The sequence below is a fragment of the Alligator mississippiensis genome, chromosome 2 (assembly GCF_030867095.1).
Source record: "Alligator mississippiensis isolate rAllMis1 chromosome 2, rAllMis1, whole genome shotgun sequence".
Lineage (NCBI taxonomy): Eukaryota > Metazoa > Chordata > Crocodylia > Alligatoridae > Alligator > Alligator mississippiensis.
The window spans coordinates 168,959,487-168,974,542 of record NC_081825.1 but is presented as its reverse complement, the minus strand read 5'-3'; the positions used below and the strand labels follow the sequence as shown (position 1 = coordinate 168,974,542).

The window sequence follows — 15,056 nt, the reverse complement described above, 5'->3', positions numbered from 1 at the left end:
CTGGCACAGACTCACCTTCTAGTGGTGCTGCAGTGGCAGCAGCTCATTGAGACAGGTGGGCAGGCAGGATGCCTACTCAGCACACTGCATTGCATCTGTCCCACATTTGCCTGGCAGCCACAGTGCCAGGACTGCACAGCACTAATAGGAAGCCAGGTGGGGAGAGAGTAATCTGCCTGGCCCAGCCCTCGCTGAGAGAGCGCGGAGCGATGCAGGGTATAGCCCTCCCTCCTCAGGCTCTTGGCAGTGGCCAACAGGCTGGATAGGATCAGTTGGAGGGCCAGCACGGCCCACAGGCCGTGAATTTTGCCCACCCCTGCTATAGGAGGGAAAGCACTGGACCAGATATATCTAGAGTGATCACTCCCTTCCCTCATTTCCACCATTATTGGTTTAGAGATGCCAGAGGAAACATCACTAGGCAATATGTTCAATAACCATTATTAGACCCATCATCAATGAACTTATCCAGTCCCTTCTTTAACTGGTTATGCTATCTGCCTCCACCACCTCCTGTGGCAATGAATTCCACAAGTTAACTATATGTTGTGTAAAAAGTACTTTCTCTTTGTTAGATTTAAAACTGTCTCCTGTTAATTTCAGTGGGGGCCCCCTAGTTCTACTATTCTGGGACTTGATGAACAACAGTTCTCTGTTCACTTGGTCCAAACCCTTCATGATTTTATAGATCTCTATGCTATCAAATCTCCCCTCAGCCTTCTCCTTTCCAAGTTGAAGAGTCCTAGCCTCTTTAGCTCTCCTGATATGGCAACTGCTCCATGTTCCTGATCATCTTGGTTGCCATTCCCTGTACTTTTTCTTATTCTACCACAGCCTTTTTTGAGATGTGGGGACAAAAACTGCACACAATATTCAAGATGTAGGTACACCATGGATTTGTATAATGGTACGATCTTTTCCATTTTGTTTTCAATTCCCTTCTTAATAATGTTCAACATTTTATTGGATTTTTTGGTTGCTGTTGCACATTGAGCTGTCTCTTTAAAACTTTTTAAACTGTGTACAATGACTCCAAGGTCTCTTTCCTGAGTTGTGACACCCATCTCAGAACCTAATAAGGAGGTCATAGAATACCTTTAGGTGTACTTTGAAAAGTAAAGGCTTTACCTGATCTTGGCCATGTCCACTAATATTTTATTTGTTGCCAGCACAGCTGGAGGAATGAATTTCTCATTGGCTAACTTTTGTCTGGTTGCCAATAGCTTGCTGTAGAGAATAGTCTGTGAAGAAGAAAAGCAGACTATGAATACATCTGAAACTATTTTAAAGAACACATTAGGTTAGGTATCACAACTGATTAAAAGGAGAAAGCCAGAAACCACTTAAAATAAAGTACAAAGGCAACACTTCAGGACACTATAATCTCCCAAGCAGGATTCCAGTTCAAGGCAATTTCTTAAGAGTAAAAGCATAAAAGTTATAAAATGTAGGTCCCAACACATGTTGTTATAATAGCACTATGGAATCTGATCCCTGATCCCAATATCTGCGCCTCCTACCATGGCACAGGATTTTTGGCCTCAGCCCTGATATTACACTGGAACAAGTTAAAGACTGGTACAGTCCCAGGACAGGACCAACAATCAGCTGCGCCAGTCCCAGAGCCCCATACACCAAAATGTCTAAAAAACTTAATGTGCAGTGCAGCGGCATGCACATATTTTTAAGGTCACAGCATGTCAGGTCCCTGAAGTCCAGGAGAGGTTCCTCAATCCTTGGGTCCCCATGTACCAAAAATGTCAGAAAACCATGTGTGCAGCCAACCTGCACATGTAGTTTTTAAAAGTCCCAGAGCACAGGGATCACAGGATCAGGGAACTTCTCTCCAATCCCAGAGTCTTTGTGGCTGGAACATTTCAAGTGCCTTGCTCTTGACTCAAGGAAGTCAACCTGCTAGGCTGTGGCAAGCCCTGCAGCTCCCTAAAACCTGGCACTCTGGCCCATCTGGTGAGCTCCCCTTGACTTGACACCCTAAAAATAACAGGATGCAGCTCCATGCATAGCTGCCAGCATGCTGATGCGGGGAAGTGTCAACCAAGCCCTGCCATGCACCCTGCATCAGGCTGTAGGGCAGGGACCATGTCACAAATTCAATTCATACAGTGATGGAAACCAGCCACAAAAATATCCCATGCATTTTGTGGAATAATTTTGTGGTTGATTTCCCATTTTGTCACAACATTAATTGCATGAATGCGCAACTGAGTTACTATTTAAGATGCAATTAACAGGTTAATTGTGTCTTAAGTGGAATGTCTGCCAGGGGCCTCATCTTAACAGCTCTTCCTCTGGTTGTTTGGAGGGGAACACGACTAGTTTCTAGGATTGTGTTAGATGTATAGTTTAAATGGATTTCTTGAAAAAAATCAGTTGAAGCCTCTAGTTACTTACATGCAGTTCCCTCTCTTTGGCTGAAACAGCAGTTCCCAGGGTATCTGGTGACTGTGCCACAATACTATTACATTAAAAAAACAAAACCCAAAACAAACATGTTATTATTTTTTCCTATTAGCCCAGTGTATTCATTCATTCTGCGTAAAGATGCGGGAGGCAGCAACCTTTACGTTGAACAAAACTCACCTGCTCCCTGAAAAACATAATATAAGTCCAGCACAATGGTATGGCGCCCACGAGTACTGGAAATTACAAAACAGGAGAAACAACTTCAAGAACCACGTGGAGAAACTTGAAAGAGTCCAGAGAAGAGCCACTCGTATGATTAAAGGCCTGAAGAGCAAGCCCTATGAGGAAAGGCTGACATACATGGGACTGTTTAGCCTAGAAAAGAGAAGACTTTGGGGGGATTGGGTGGTAGCTTACAAATATATCGGGGGGAGCATCAGGGGCTAGGTGAACAACTATTCACCAAAGAGCCCCAGGGGAAAGCTAGGAGCAACAGTCAAACTCCTAGAACAAGGTTTCAGACTGGATATAAGGAAAAACTTCATGGTTCGTGTGACCAGACTCTGGAATAGACTCCCAGTAGGGGTGATACAGGCACCTACCCAAGAGATCTTCAAAAGAAGACTAGACACACACCTTGCTGGGCTTATTTGACCCCAGCAGTCTTTGCTGCCTAAAGCAGGGGGGCTGGACCTGATGATCTCACAAGGTCCCTTCCACCCCTAAACTTCTATGAATCTGTGAATACTCACAGAAGTATTCATTCTGGGAAGGACATTTTCTCCTGGTTCACTGGAATGCAGCACTGCCCAGAATTGTTACCTCCGTGTCTTTATAAATCAGATGCTGTCCTTGGAACTGTTATGATGGCATGGTATGGTGCAGGGGTGACTGATCTGTGGCATGAGTAGGGATCTGCCAAAGTCATGGCGAGCTAAATAGATTTTTGTGGGCTACGTAGCACATATTCGCTAATTTCGCAGCTTTTTTGCTGTGACCCCACCCCTCACCACTGACTGGCTGAAGGGCCTCAATGGCCTTGCCCTTCCTCGCTACTGACTGGCCAAGAGGGCTGTCCATCATGCGCTCACGCCCCTCGCCTCTGACTGGCTGATCTTGCCTGCTCCCCTTTGTACCAGTGGCTCCTCCCATACCCTGGCAGCCTGTGAAGCTGGGTCACAGCAGCTATGAGGACTGCTGGCTCCCACTGGGGAGCTGGCATTTTATTTTAATAGGGTGGGGCGGGGGGTGTATTTCACTGATAATGCCTGATTTCTCAGTTTCCGTGAAATCCGCAAAATCACAAATTAAGGAGGTCCCTACGCATGAGTACCACAAGTGACATGGGCAGCCTCTGTGTGGCACATGGCAGAACAGGGAGAGGACAGACAGCACAGCAGCAGGTAGGGCAGAAAGTAGAGGAAGAGATCAGGCAGGGAGCAGAGGGCAGGTCAGGAGTTCAGGCAGGGAGCAAAAAACAGAGCAGCAGAAGAGACGGATTAAGAGGATCTGAGTGGTACTTGGGAAGGTTGGACAGCTAATTTGTGGCATGCCAGCCAAAATGGTTGGTCCCCACTGCTGTGATGCGTGCCCTGTCTGCTGACAGGGGAGGTCCTGAAGATGAAACTAGTTAGTAGTCTTTGCCCGATCCCCCACATGCTGCACTACACATCAGAAATGTAGTATTAAATCCAAGCAGTCAGGAAGACTAGAAGACATGTGGGAACCAGCACAGACCTTTCTGACCCAAACTACACTTAGTACATACTACTTATACATATAATTATATTTATTATTTATTCCATACATAAGAATAAGATAGAATAATTATAATATATACACTATGCTATAAAAGGTGTTAGAGATGCACTGATACATCAGGCCCATATCAGATTGGCACCAATATACAGGAAAATTGACAGTATCAGCAATCAGCTTTTTTTGGCTGATGTGGCCGATAATGTCACTGATAAAAGGCACCCATGCATGAGTGAAGCCGCAGCCGCAGCACACAGGCAGCCAGGACCACAGCCTGGCAGCTTCCGGCTGGTAAGTCTGTTGTGGGGGAAGGGAAGACACGTGAGGGAAGGCAAATTGAGGCCCCAGCAGTGAGGGAGGGAGTGGGGTCTTCCGGGGGGGGTGCAAGGAGGGGTGGCAGCTCCCACCACTGCGCACACCCCAGGGAGGGCATGGGGGGGGGTGCCCCTGGATCTGCGTGCAGGGCGAGGATGAGCTGCCACTGTGGGCTGAGGCTGGGCCGCGCCAGGATCTTCCCAGCAGGGGAGCTGAGCTGGACTGCGTTTGGGGTGATCAGTGGTGGTGCTGGGAGGGGGGCTATGACAAATTTTGGGGTGACTGCAGCCCCCCTCCCAATGCCACCACCACCCACCCTGAGCGCAGTCTGGCCCAGATTCCCCCCCGCCAAGAAGAGCCCGGCACAGCCCTGGCCCCAGCCTGCGGCTGGAGCCTGCCCTCACCCCACACATAGATCTGGGAGCACACGCCCCCCATGCCCTCCTGGGGTGCATGCAGTGGTGGGAGTTGCCCCTCCCCCCTCTACACACGTCCCAGATGAGATGCTCACAGCTCTATCCCAAGCCCTGCCCCAGCTGGGCAGTGCCTAACCCTGCTGCAGCCCCACTCCCTCCCTCACCGCAAAGGCCTCAATCTGCCCTCCCCCATGCCCCTTTCCTCCCCCACCCCTTCCCCCACAACAGACTTACCAGTTGGATGCTGTTCTCCAAGTTGCTGGGCCACATATTGGCAATCGTATCAGTATCAGTCGATATGGCTCCTTAAAAACTGGCCACTGGTATCGACCCCCAAAAAACTACCATTGTTGCACCTCTAGAAAGGTATACTTATACTATACACACACGTGCATGCACACACACACTATACTTATGAAAGACCATCATCTAGATGCTTTGCCAGATCTCATCTTTTCTACACCAGGATCACATTTGCAATACAGAAAGAGAGACTGGTTTATAAATATGTTTTCTTTCAAAGCCCAAATACACTCATATCATTGTGCTGTCCTGAATAGAAAGGGAAAACCATTTAAATAAAAAAAAAGCTTAATAAAAATCATGCTCTTTTAGGAGAGTCTACTCTATGGCATGGATGTCTAATTCCACCTCAATCTGTTGTGGCCTGGAAAACTGGATTAGCATGGGGATGCCATCTGGGGTTATCAGTGTTGTTGCTGTTGTCTTTGTCGGGTGTTACTGATGTGTTGTCAGGGTGTGAAGTCTCAGGATTTTGGTGTCAACAAGTCACAGCCAGGAGATCCCAACACTAATCTTGGTTTAAAGAATGACCACAGACTCAGTTCAGTGGCAAAGATTCACCCAGGTTTATTGTCTATAAGCACAGCCCTAACACATTTTGGCCTAACAAGCACATCAGACCAGGAGCTAAGGCATTTGTACCTGTGACAAGATAGTCAACAAAACACCATTCAGGCTCCCACAAGCCGCTATAAAGTTTCCCTGCTTTCCAATTCTCTTTTTATACAATGATCAGAACAAATAGGTTTCAGATAAGATGTCTGTGTGTATGCCATATACAAACAATTGGGACCAGTATTGTATTCATAGAAAAGTAGGGCTGGAAGGGACTCCCAGAGGTCATCCAGTCCAACCCCCTGCCTGAGGCAGGATCATCTCTGTCCAAATCAGATTCTAATCTCTACATAAGACTACCATCAACCTTGACACAACCCAGACCTAGTACCCTAACCTGCCACAAGTAAAGCGGCGGAACCATGGCAGCTAATGTCCTGTGTCTATGAAATGTTGTCAGTTTACGTTCAAGCAATCCCAGGTAGAGGGCCACACCCCCACACTACAGAGAAAGGTTAAAACCCCCCCAGTCTGTACCAGTATGCTCATGAGGTAAAATTCCTTCCTGACCCTCAAGTGTGGTGATTGGTCTGACCCTGAGTGGAAGAGCAAGACCCTCTACCCAGGAACCTCCAGCTTTGGTCCCAGCAAGGCACTGGCGCACTGCGATCAAAGTTCTAGCCTTGCCATTTCTGTATTTTGCATTTCATCTTTATCTTGAACGTCTTAAACTGTCCTGTACCATGGGCTTGTTTTATATTTTGACTTGGGTGTTTCCGTTCCAGCTTTATCATTCCGGTACTGGCCTAGCCTACCTTGTACCATCATCTCTCATTCCCACCTTTTGGCAGGAGTGCACATCTGGCCCACATGCCAAGTTTTGTGTACGTGAGGAGTTCATGCATCAGTCAGGTTTCTCTAGTGAGGCCTACTCTCGGCCAATGCTCTGGCCGAGACTTTGTGCGAGCAGCATATATCGAGCAATACTCTAGCAAAGCCTACAAGATAGTTATCCTTGTACATCTATAGCACTATAACTGTAAGCATAGGTTTATGGTAGCAAATTCCCCTGCATAGACAAGCCCTAATTCCCTATTCTTTAAAAAATATTTTTGTGTCCTCTTTGAGATAAAAGGCAAAACTGATTTCATTTCACTTGTATCTTCTCCAGACAGGCAAAAAAAAAGTGAAAAAATGCAACCTATACTCCTCTCAACCACTGTATGAAATATAAAATTGAATTTCTTCTGACTCTGATAAACAGCTTCTATTTTCCTAAAAACACATTATGAAAGTGACAGGTACAAACAATTCTTATATGTTATCCTGACCCAGCAAGAAATGAATCACAGTTTAAGTTGTCAAAAAAGAGCCCCTAAGTAAAAGTGAGGTCAATAGCAGAGCAACCTGGAATAAAAAAAGCTATTATATATTGCTTTTAGTTAATATTTGTTGTTTGCTTCCCTTGATTGTGAATTTAAAATACTACTAGTGAACATTTATTTTTGCTTTAAGCAGTAAATGATAAATAAATTTATTTGTAAATATGCAAACAAATAAGTTTTCATAGGTTTGAATTTGTGAATTTTGTTATTCAGAAAACAAAGCATAAGAAATTACATGTATTACATCTTATTTTAATACAAAAATAAATATTCCATTCTTGTTAATCAGAAATAGATGTACCTTAAGGTCACTTGAAAAAAAAAATGTAGTATATGTCTAAGAGCGATATATGATAGCCTCTTATCTTTACTCCCCTTCGCAGCCTTAACTGATTTGTAATTTGTGACATTTTATCATGTAATGCAAGGCAAAGTTGCTTGATTTACTCATCAGTTAAGTGCAACAGAAATTAATCTGCTCTTTTATTGTAGAGTTTTAATGATCGACTAAAGTATAACAGGCTTTTTAAATATTAAAGGTGAGTACATAGCTCATATTGACAGATTGGTACCTGATTACTGCATATTCAACCCAAATGTGGTTGGAATTTGCAGTGTTTATTTTTAGACACCGATCTAGATAGAGACTGACAAGAAAGATTACTTTTACACCATAAACATGTTTACTTCCTGGCCCCTGCTCCCTCCCCCTAACAGGTGCTTTAAAAATACTAGCTATACAATAGATAAAATAAGGTACAAATAAAGAAAGATACCAATATAAATAATTCTGGATACTGTACCTGTTATTTGAGTCACTACTTCTTGCAGAAATTTTACTGACTTCTTTATGTGAAAACATTTCATGCAGTTGTGACTGTTTTAAAAATACAAGAACACCAGGACAGAACATCAGATACGATATCCAGTTTCCCCAATACAAATACTAACAGTAAAACATCATTTAATATTTTACATACCAATTTGATTGCAAGAAAGAAGAAAGGGTTCTACACAGAGAAAAAAGTGCATGTGAACTTGTTTCTCATTAAAAAGTCTACAGCACAATAGACAATTCTTCCTTCCTGCAGCAATCTCTCTAGCCTATTACCATAAACTGTACATGAATAAAAAGAGACAGCAGTAGATACAATAATTTTAACTAGAAAATAAGTCTAAAGTTTAACTTCAATTTCGCATAAGTGGAATTTATAATAAACAGTAGTTACTAGAACCAATGAGCAAATATTTTATTTAAACAAAAATCACTATTAGTAAAATGTATCTTATGTTGAAAACAAACTGAGAAAAGCAGAGAAAAAATAAGTTACCATATGGACAGGTGTAACTTTTAACTGTTTTAAAAGGGGGGGGGGGGGGGGGGGAGAGGTGTTGCTCAGGAACATGCATCAGCTGTTCTATCTGCACAATCCTGTAACAATGCAAGTTAGCTAAACTGCCCTAGCTTTGAGCCTGAAAGAAACAGAGTTAAAGTTAGGAGGGATTTTGCTATACTTATATTATTACCACAAAACCATGCAGCAGTAACAACTGCACTGTAACTGCAGATTCTTTGGGAACGGTGGCACACAAACCAGATTTAAATAAAATATCAGTATCCTTTGATAGCTATACAACTGTTACAACTGTCTATTGCATACTTGCCAGTAACTAGAGAACTTCAAGAAGCAATATCTGCACACCTCCTCACTTGTGTGTGGGCACAGCCCTTGAGTTTTGGGGTTTTTTTAAAGCTTCAGTAGTACTCGTAAAGGCCATGCTAGCACCTCCAGGGGCTTAGAAATAGGTTCCTTGATGACCTACTCCATAAATTTTCCAGTTGTTGAGGTCAGACAGACTGATCTATAAGTTTTCTGGGATCCTCCTCCTACTCTTCTTAAAGATGGTCACTATATTAGTGCTCTTCTAGTCACCCATTACCTCACCTAATCCCTACAAGTTCTCAAAGAGCATAATCAGTGGCTCTGTAATTGCTTCAGTCAATTTCTTGAGTACTCTTAGGAATGAGCATCATCTATCCTGGTAACAAAAAAATCTAGCTTCTCCAGGTAATCTAGCCCAGGGGCTGGCAACCTGGAGTCACTTGACCTGGCCTGTGGACATGAGGCTTCAGCAGCTAGATTGACCCAGTCTGGGTCAGAGACCCAGCTGCTGCTGCTGCTGCCAGTTTTTCCCCAGCAGCTGCACAGGGAAAGTGCCTGCCATCACATCTTTTCTCCATAATGGTACAGGAAGAGTGTCTGCAGCTGGCATTTGTCTCTGTGGTTGGGGGCAGGGCTTTGCAACAGCCATTTCCCCCTGCCTTTGTAGGGATGGAGCGTCAGTTGCAGGTACTCTCTAGCTCCCCCCTACCTTGCACCAGCCCACCTCCGAGCCAAATGGGGCCAATCTGGCCCATGGCCTGAAAAGGTTGCCAACCCTTGATCTAGCCTGTCTTTCTCCTACTCCTTCCCTATCCGTCCTGCCAACTGCACACTCATCATCCAATAGCTGACTTTATTTGTGAAGAATGAAAGAAAAAAAGGCCTTAAATAAGTCAGCCTTCTCCACATCATCCATTACTAGATTGCCTATACTTTCTTAGTCTTCCTCTTACTTCTGACATACTTGTAGAATGCTTTTTATTTCCTTTTGCATCTGTTGCTAGCTGTATTTCAGTTCATCTCTTGCCTTACTAGACTTTCTCCCTGCATGCCAAGTCCTGATGGAATGCACTTAAAGAGTGGAAGGAGAGAATGCCTTTCCAGTATATGAGAGAGACCTATATAACCAGAAGCCATTGGGAGGAAACAGCTGACTTTGAATATTTCAACTGCGACCAAAAATAAGAGCATAGGAACCTTCTGAAGCAAGGGTGTCAAACATACAGCTCGAGGAGCCCTATCATTTGGCTCATGGTGCTCCCCATGAGTCTTGGGCTGGAGCCATATGCTACCTATACGTATGGTATACACTGGATCAGACCCATGCACTGCACATGCGGCAGCACATCCTGCACGCAGTACCTTTGCTGGACCAGCCCTATATATTGTATCTGGCATGTGGGGCCAAGTTTGTGGGCCTGATCTGGCATGTGGACCAGCCCCACATTGCTCATCCAACCTGTACAATGGCCCCACACTACTCATCCAGCCCAGGGGCCTAATGGCCACCCTTATTCTAAATGGCTTGGTCCTGCACAGATAATAGATCTCTTTACTTCCAGACTACAAAGGGGCCTTAAATCATGAATCATGCAACTTTCACCAAAACACTCAGTAAAAGACTGGTGATGAAATCTGCTGACTAACGTGGAAGTCCAAAACTTTCAGCAGGAAACTGGAGTGAGTACAATGGATCATTTGTTTCAGAAAAAAGGTCATATATGGAAGATATGCCATTAGGCTTAAGACCTCAGTAATTCATGTAGTAGCACTGATAATACTCTTATGCCACAATGATGGAATAAGTAGAAAAATGTCTTATTTTAACACAATTTTACATGATTGGAATACTTCAGTCAGTATGTGTCAATGATTTTGCTCATCACACACCTGACAACTATTGTACATATTATTTATATATCCTGCAAGTTGCTTCACTGTGCATCTTAAGTCTTTAAATATCTAGAGACTTTAGAGTCAAGCAAAAGGAGCTCTCAGTCCATTACTAAACAAAGAACCAGTCTATAACACACAACATTTTTCTGTAACAAACCTTTGTCACCAGGGTCTTCGTTAACTTCGTGTTTGATGAATGCTCCCCAGAAATCAATGGCGTTTGTCTGGTACTGTAAGAAAATGGACTCAATCTTATTCAAAGCACAAATAAATTACTCTTAATAGTAGGCTGTCAATGCAAAATAAAAGCAGAATTGATACATGTCTAAAAATTAACATTTCCAGAGCATTTTCTTCTGCTAAATCTGGAATTACGATAGTTTTAGGGGGGAAAAAAGAGGAATAACGAGTATACTCCACTTCTACGTATATTGGATAAGTGCATAACTTGTCTAACTGTGTCTGAATGAATTCAAGTCGGCACAGCCAAATGAACTTCATCTCAGGGTCCTGAAGCAACTGGCAGAGGAGATCTTGGAGCCCGTGGCAATGATTTTCATGAAGTTGCAGGAAATGGGCCAGGTATCAGAGGACTGGAAAAGGATCAATGTAGTGCCCTACTTTGAAAAAAGGAGAATCTGGGGAATTACAGACAAATTAGCCTCACCTTAATACCTGGGATGGTACTGAAGCATATCCTAAGGAAGGCCATTTACAAGCATCTAGAGAAGGAAAGGCTGTTCAAAAGCACCCAGCATGGATTTGTGAAAAACAAATCAAGTCAAACAAATGTGATCACCTTCTCTGAGAAAGTAACTACTTGGGTGGATGAAGGGAATGCTGTGGATATACTGTATCTGGACTTCAGCAACAGTTTTGACAAGATCCCGCACAACCTTCTCAGACAAATAGGAGAAATGTGGGCTGGGCAAAACTACTATAAGGTGGACAGGTAAGAGACTCAACAGGCAGGTGGTGCTGCACATAGTCCCAGGCAGTTTGAAAACCAGCTCCCACAGATAAGTGTGGGGGGAGAGGGAACTGAGGCCCCCATAGGGAGGGAGGGAGTTGGGGTTCTGCCCAGCCACGCAATGCCCGGGACGTGGAGCCCAGGGTTGCAATGCACAACTGCCAGGTCCCAGCAGGGAGAGGGATACAGCCATGGATAGCTCATCCAGGGGGTGGGGCCAGCTCCCCACTGCTGCATGCACACGCAGGGGGCAGGGGGAACCTGTGCCCCCCAGATCTGTGAGTGAGGCAGGGGCAGGGCAGACTCCCCACTGTGGGCTCGCACAGAGGATGCTGCTTCCCACCCCTGTGCACACTCCCGGGGAGCAGGGCAGACCCATGCTCCCCAGATGTGTGTGTGATGCAAACGTAGGCACATGCTGCCTGCTTTAGGCTTGGGCTTCCGCCCTGCTGCCCTCCCCTGGGGCCTCCACAGTGCAGTGGGTGCAACCTAGCGCTGCAAAGAATAGCAGGGCCATGCAGGAAAGCTGCTTGGTGCTGCGAGCTCCGCACTGCCCTGGCAACATGTCCCCTAAGTACAACCCTATGCTGCCATCCCAACTGGAGCCACACCTGCAGAGGACACATCGCTAGGGCAGTGCAGAGCTCACAGTGGTAAGCAGCTTTCCTGTGAAGCCCTGCCCGCTGCTCTTTGCAGTGCTGGGTTGTATATGTCAGGCTGCAGAGGTCCTGGGGAAGGCAGCAGGGCAGGAGCCTGCAGCGAGCAGCACGTGGCCCCCGCCCTGCGCACAGATCTGGGGGGGGATGGATCCCCCTGCCCCCTGGGAGTGCACACCACTGTGGGGATCTGCCCCCCCTCTCCTCACCTGAGTCGGCAGCAGGCAGGCAGCAGGTGGGGAGCTGGGCTTCACTGCACTGCAGCAGCCGCCACCTCCTGCCAGGGGCCTGGGTCCCTGGCCCCATAGCCCTGGAAGCTGGGGACCCCTCTGGCAGGGCTGGGGGAGCAGGACCTGTGTGTGGTGGGTGAGGGGCACCAACAGGGCCAGGGGGGCTGTGGGGGGCCTTTCATTTTAATCATGGATTTAGGATTTTTTAACAGAGAATTTCTGATTTATTTATTTTTTTTATCAGGGAAAACCAGGGTCCCTGGTAATTAGAGAGTCACTGGCTATTATCTTTGAAAACTCATGGAGGTCCTGGGCTGATTAGAAAAGGGCAAATATAGTGCCCTTTAAGGAAAGAAAGAAAAACCAATCAGTCTGGTTTTAATCGTTGGAAAGTTCATAGAGCAGATCAAGGCATCCACATATAAGCATGGGGAGAAGAACAGATGATCAGGAACAGTCAAAGTGAACTTATCCTGAGCTCCTGATCTGCTTTGGTGACAAAGTGACAGGCTCTATGCATTGAAGGAGGAGGAGCAATAGATGTGATATACCTCAATTTTGGCAAGGCCTTTGACACCGTCTCCCAGGTCATTCTCAGCGGCAAGCCAAGGAATTACAACCGCTATAGGCGGTTTTCAGATAACTGGAAATTTTACATGACCAGCAATCCCCTTACCCCAGGGATGCCGGATAACAGAGATTTTACTGTATATACACCTATAGTTACCTTGGGAAATGAAGTTTCTTAAGATGTAGTTCTTCACTAGGCTGTAACAGAAGGCTTTGATGCAATCCAGTTTTACTTTTATGTAGCCAGTTTCTACCCTGTGAAAGAAACACAACATTTTCAAAGTTTTGACTGTTAAAAGAAACCTCTGGCCTTAAGATTTTACAGTGAGGATTACCTTCTGAGTAAGCACACACATGGTTGCAAATTTGTTTCGACCGGAAACTTCTTTAAGGAATCCCTCACTGATAAGCTCTCGTCCTAATGCCTTCCACCAATTCTCTGGCCAGTCCTTCCCACAACCAAAGAGTGTGTGAGCTCGGTATTTATCTGGGAGACGCTGAGAATTCTGAAATCATTAAAACAAATTTGAGTCAGACTGCTGTATTCCTTGCACAAAAAAACAAAACAAAAACCACCAAGTAACTAGTGAAGCAAAAAAAGAATTGTGAAGTTCTGTATAAAGAAAAACTATCACCACAAAAAAAAGGAACAAAAAGCTAGGAAGGCTGCCAGCACCAGAAATATGGTGCAACCTCTCCAAATATGACAACATCCATGTTTCCCTTAAGATCCAGTTAAAAAATAAATAAATAAATAAATAAAAGACTGAAATCCTCCTCTGTCCATACGATGTGAACCATGGCAGTATGCCTCACATTTGTTACTTGAAGAGTAATTTTGTCTGTGCCTATTCATTCAATTTCTGGGCTTTCTGACAAGATTGTCAAAGGATAAGGGCCACAATTTACCACAGGCCCCAGGACCCAGGATAGGAGTGCATACAAAATTCCCAGAAATCAAGAGATTAACAAAAAGTGCCATTTCTGCTACTGGCTGACCTGGCTTAATCTCAGTTGATAAATTTGGGAGTAACATTCTTTGCTAGAATTAGGGCACTGGACCATGTCCATCAATTACCTTCATCTGTATGCAGTTCTACATTGTAAGAAGTCCTAGTACACCAAGTACTTAAAACAAAAGAGTCAAATGAACTTTAAAAAAAAAATTAGGAGTCCAGAAATAAAAATTCCAGGAGTCCTACTCAAACTACAAGATGAAAAGCAAAGGACTGCTAAAGGTTTTCCAGGGACCAACTAACTCCAGAGAAGTGCTGGATCTTAATCCACCCTATCCCAACCAGAGGAGAGTCCCACTGGGTGTTAATGTAGGAACTGTTGGCTAAACGGCTTCTTGTAAAAGTAGGGGGCTGGACTTAATAGACTAGGAGGTTCCTCTTCCAGTCCATGTTTCTAATTAACAACGAGTAGACATCCCCCAGGAAGCAGACTCCTAGAATGGAACTCTGCACTGCTCTCCTCATCTGCTTCTTTCCAAAATTTAACATTTATATTTCAAACACACTAGAACAGCAGCAAAAATGAACCACTAGTTTGGTGACTGTCCTTCCCAAATTATATGGGTCACAGAAAAGATGTTCATTCTCTTGCCCATGGCAGTCTCTGCCCCCACCCCAAGCTCCAGGTAGAATTTACAGGAGCTATATAGGTTGGGCTTAAAACCACTACCTCCAACACAAACAAGGGGAAGGCAGATTTTCAGTGTAAACCTGCAAGGCTTCTAGGCCAGGGGTGAGCAAAATGGTGGATCCGGCCAGCAGCCAGACTCCATTTCCAAGCAGCTCCTGCCTATGTTGCCGCAGCCAGTTTCCATGGAGACCCCAGTAGCAGCAGCACCCTGACAGTGTGGGGAGGGGGTTTCCATGGAGACTAGCCTGAGCAGCACTGGCAGGGTGC

The 15,056-nt window shown here is 45.0% G+C and overlaps 1 protein-coding gene across 6 annotated transcripts in view; it reads right to left on the bottom strand.

Moving 5' to 3' along the window:
- WRN (WRN RecQ like helicase) overlaps positions 1 to 15,056 on the bottom strand; it is a 164,281-nt gene that overhangs the window by 22,368 nt on the left and 126,857 nt on the right. For all 6 annotated transcript variants that reach the window (XM_014607369.3, XM_019493513.2, XM_019493512.2 and 3 more), the window contains 6 exons: positions 13,478 to 13,648; positions 13,300 to 13,397; positions 10,874 to 10,946; positions 7,960 to 8,033; positions 2,413 to 2,476; positions 1,129 to 1,241 (listed from right to left, as the gene is read on the bottom strand). In XM_014607369.3, the coding sequence (XP_014462855.2) occupies positions 1,129 to 1,241; positions 2,413 to 2,476; positions 7,960 to 8,033; positions 10,874 to 10,946; positions 13,300 to 13,397; positions 13,478 to 13,648 (593 nt within the window). The remainder of the gene's footprint in view (positions 1 to 1,128; positions 1,242 to 2,412; positions 2,477 to 7,959; positions 8,034 to 10,873; positions 10,947 to 13,299; positions 13,398 to 13,477; positions 13,649 to 15,056) is intronic.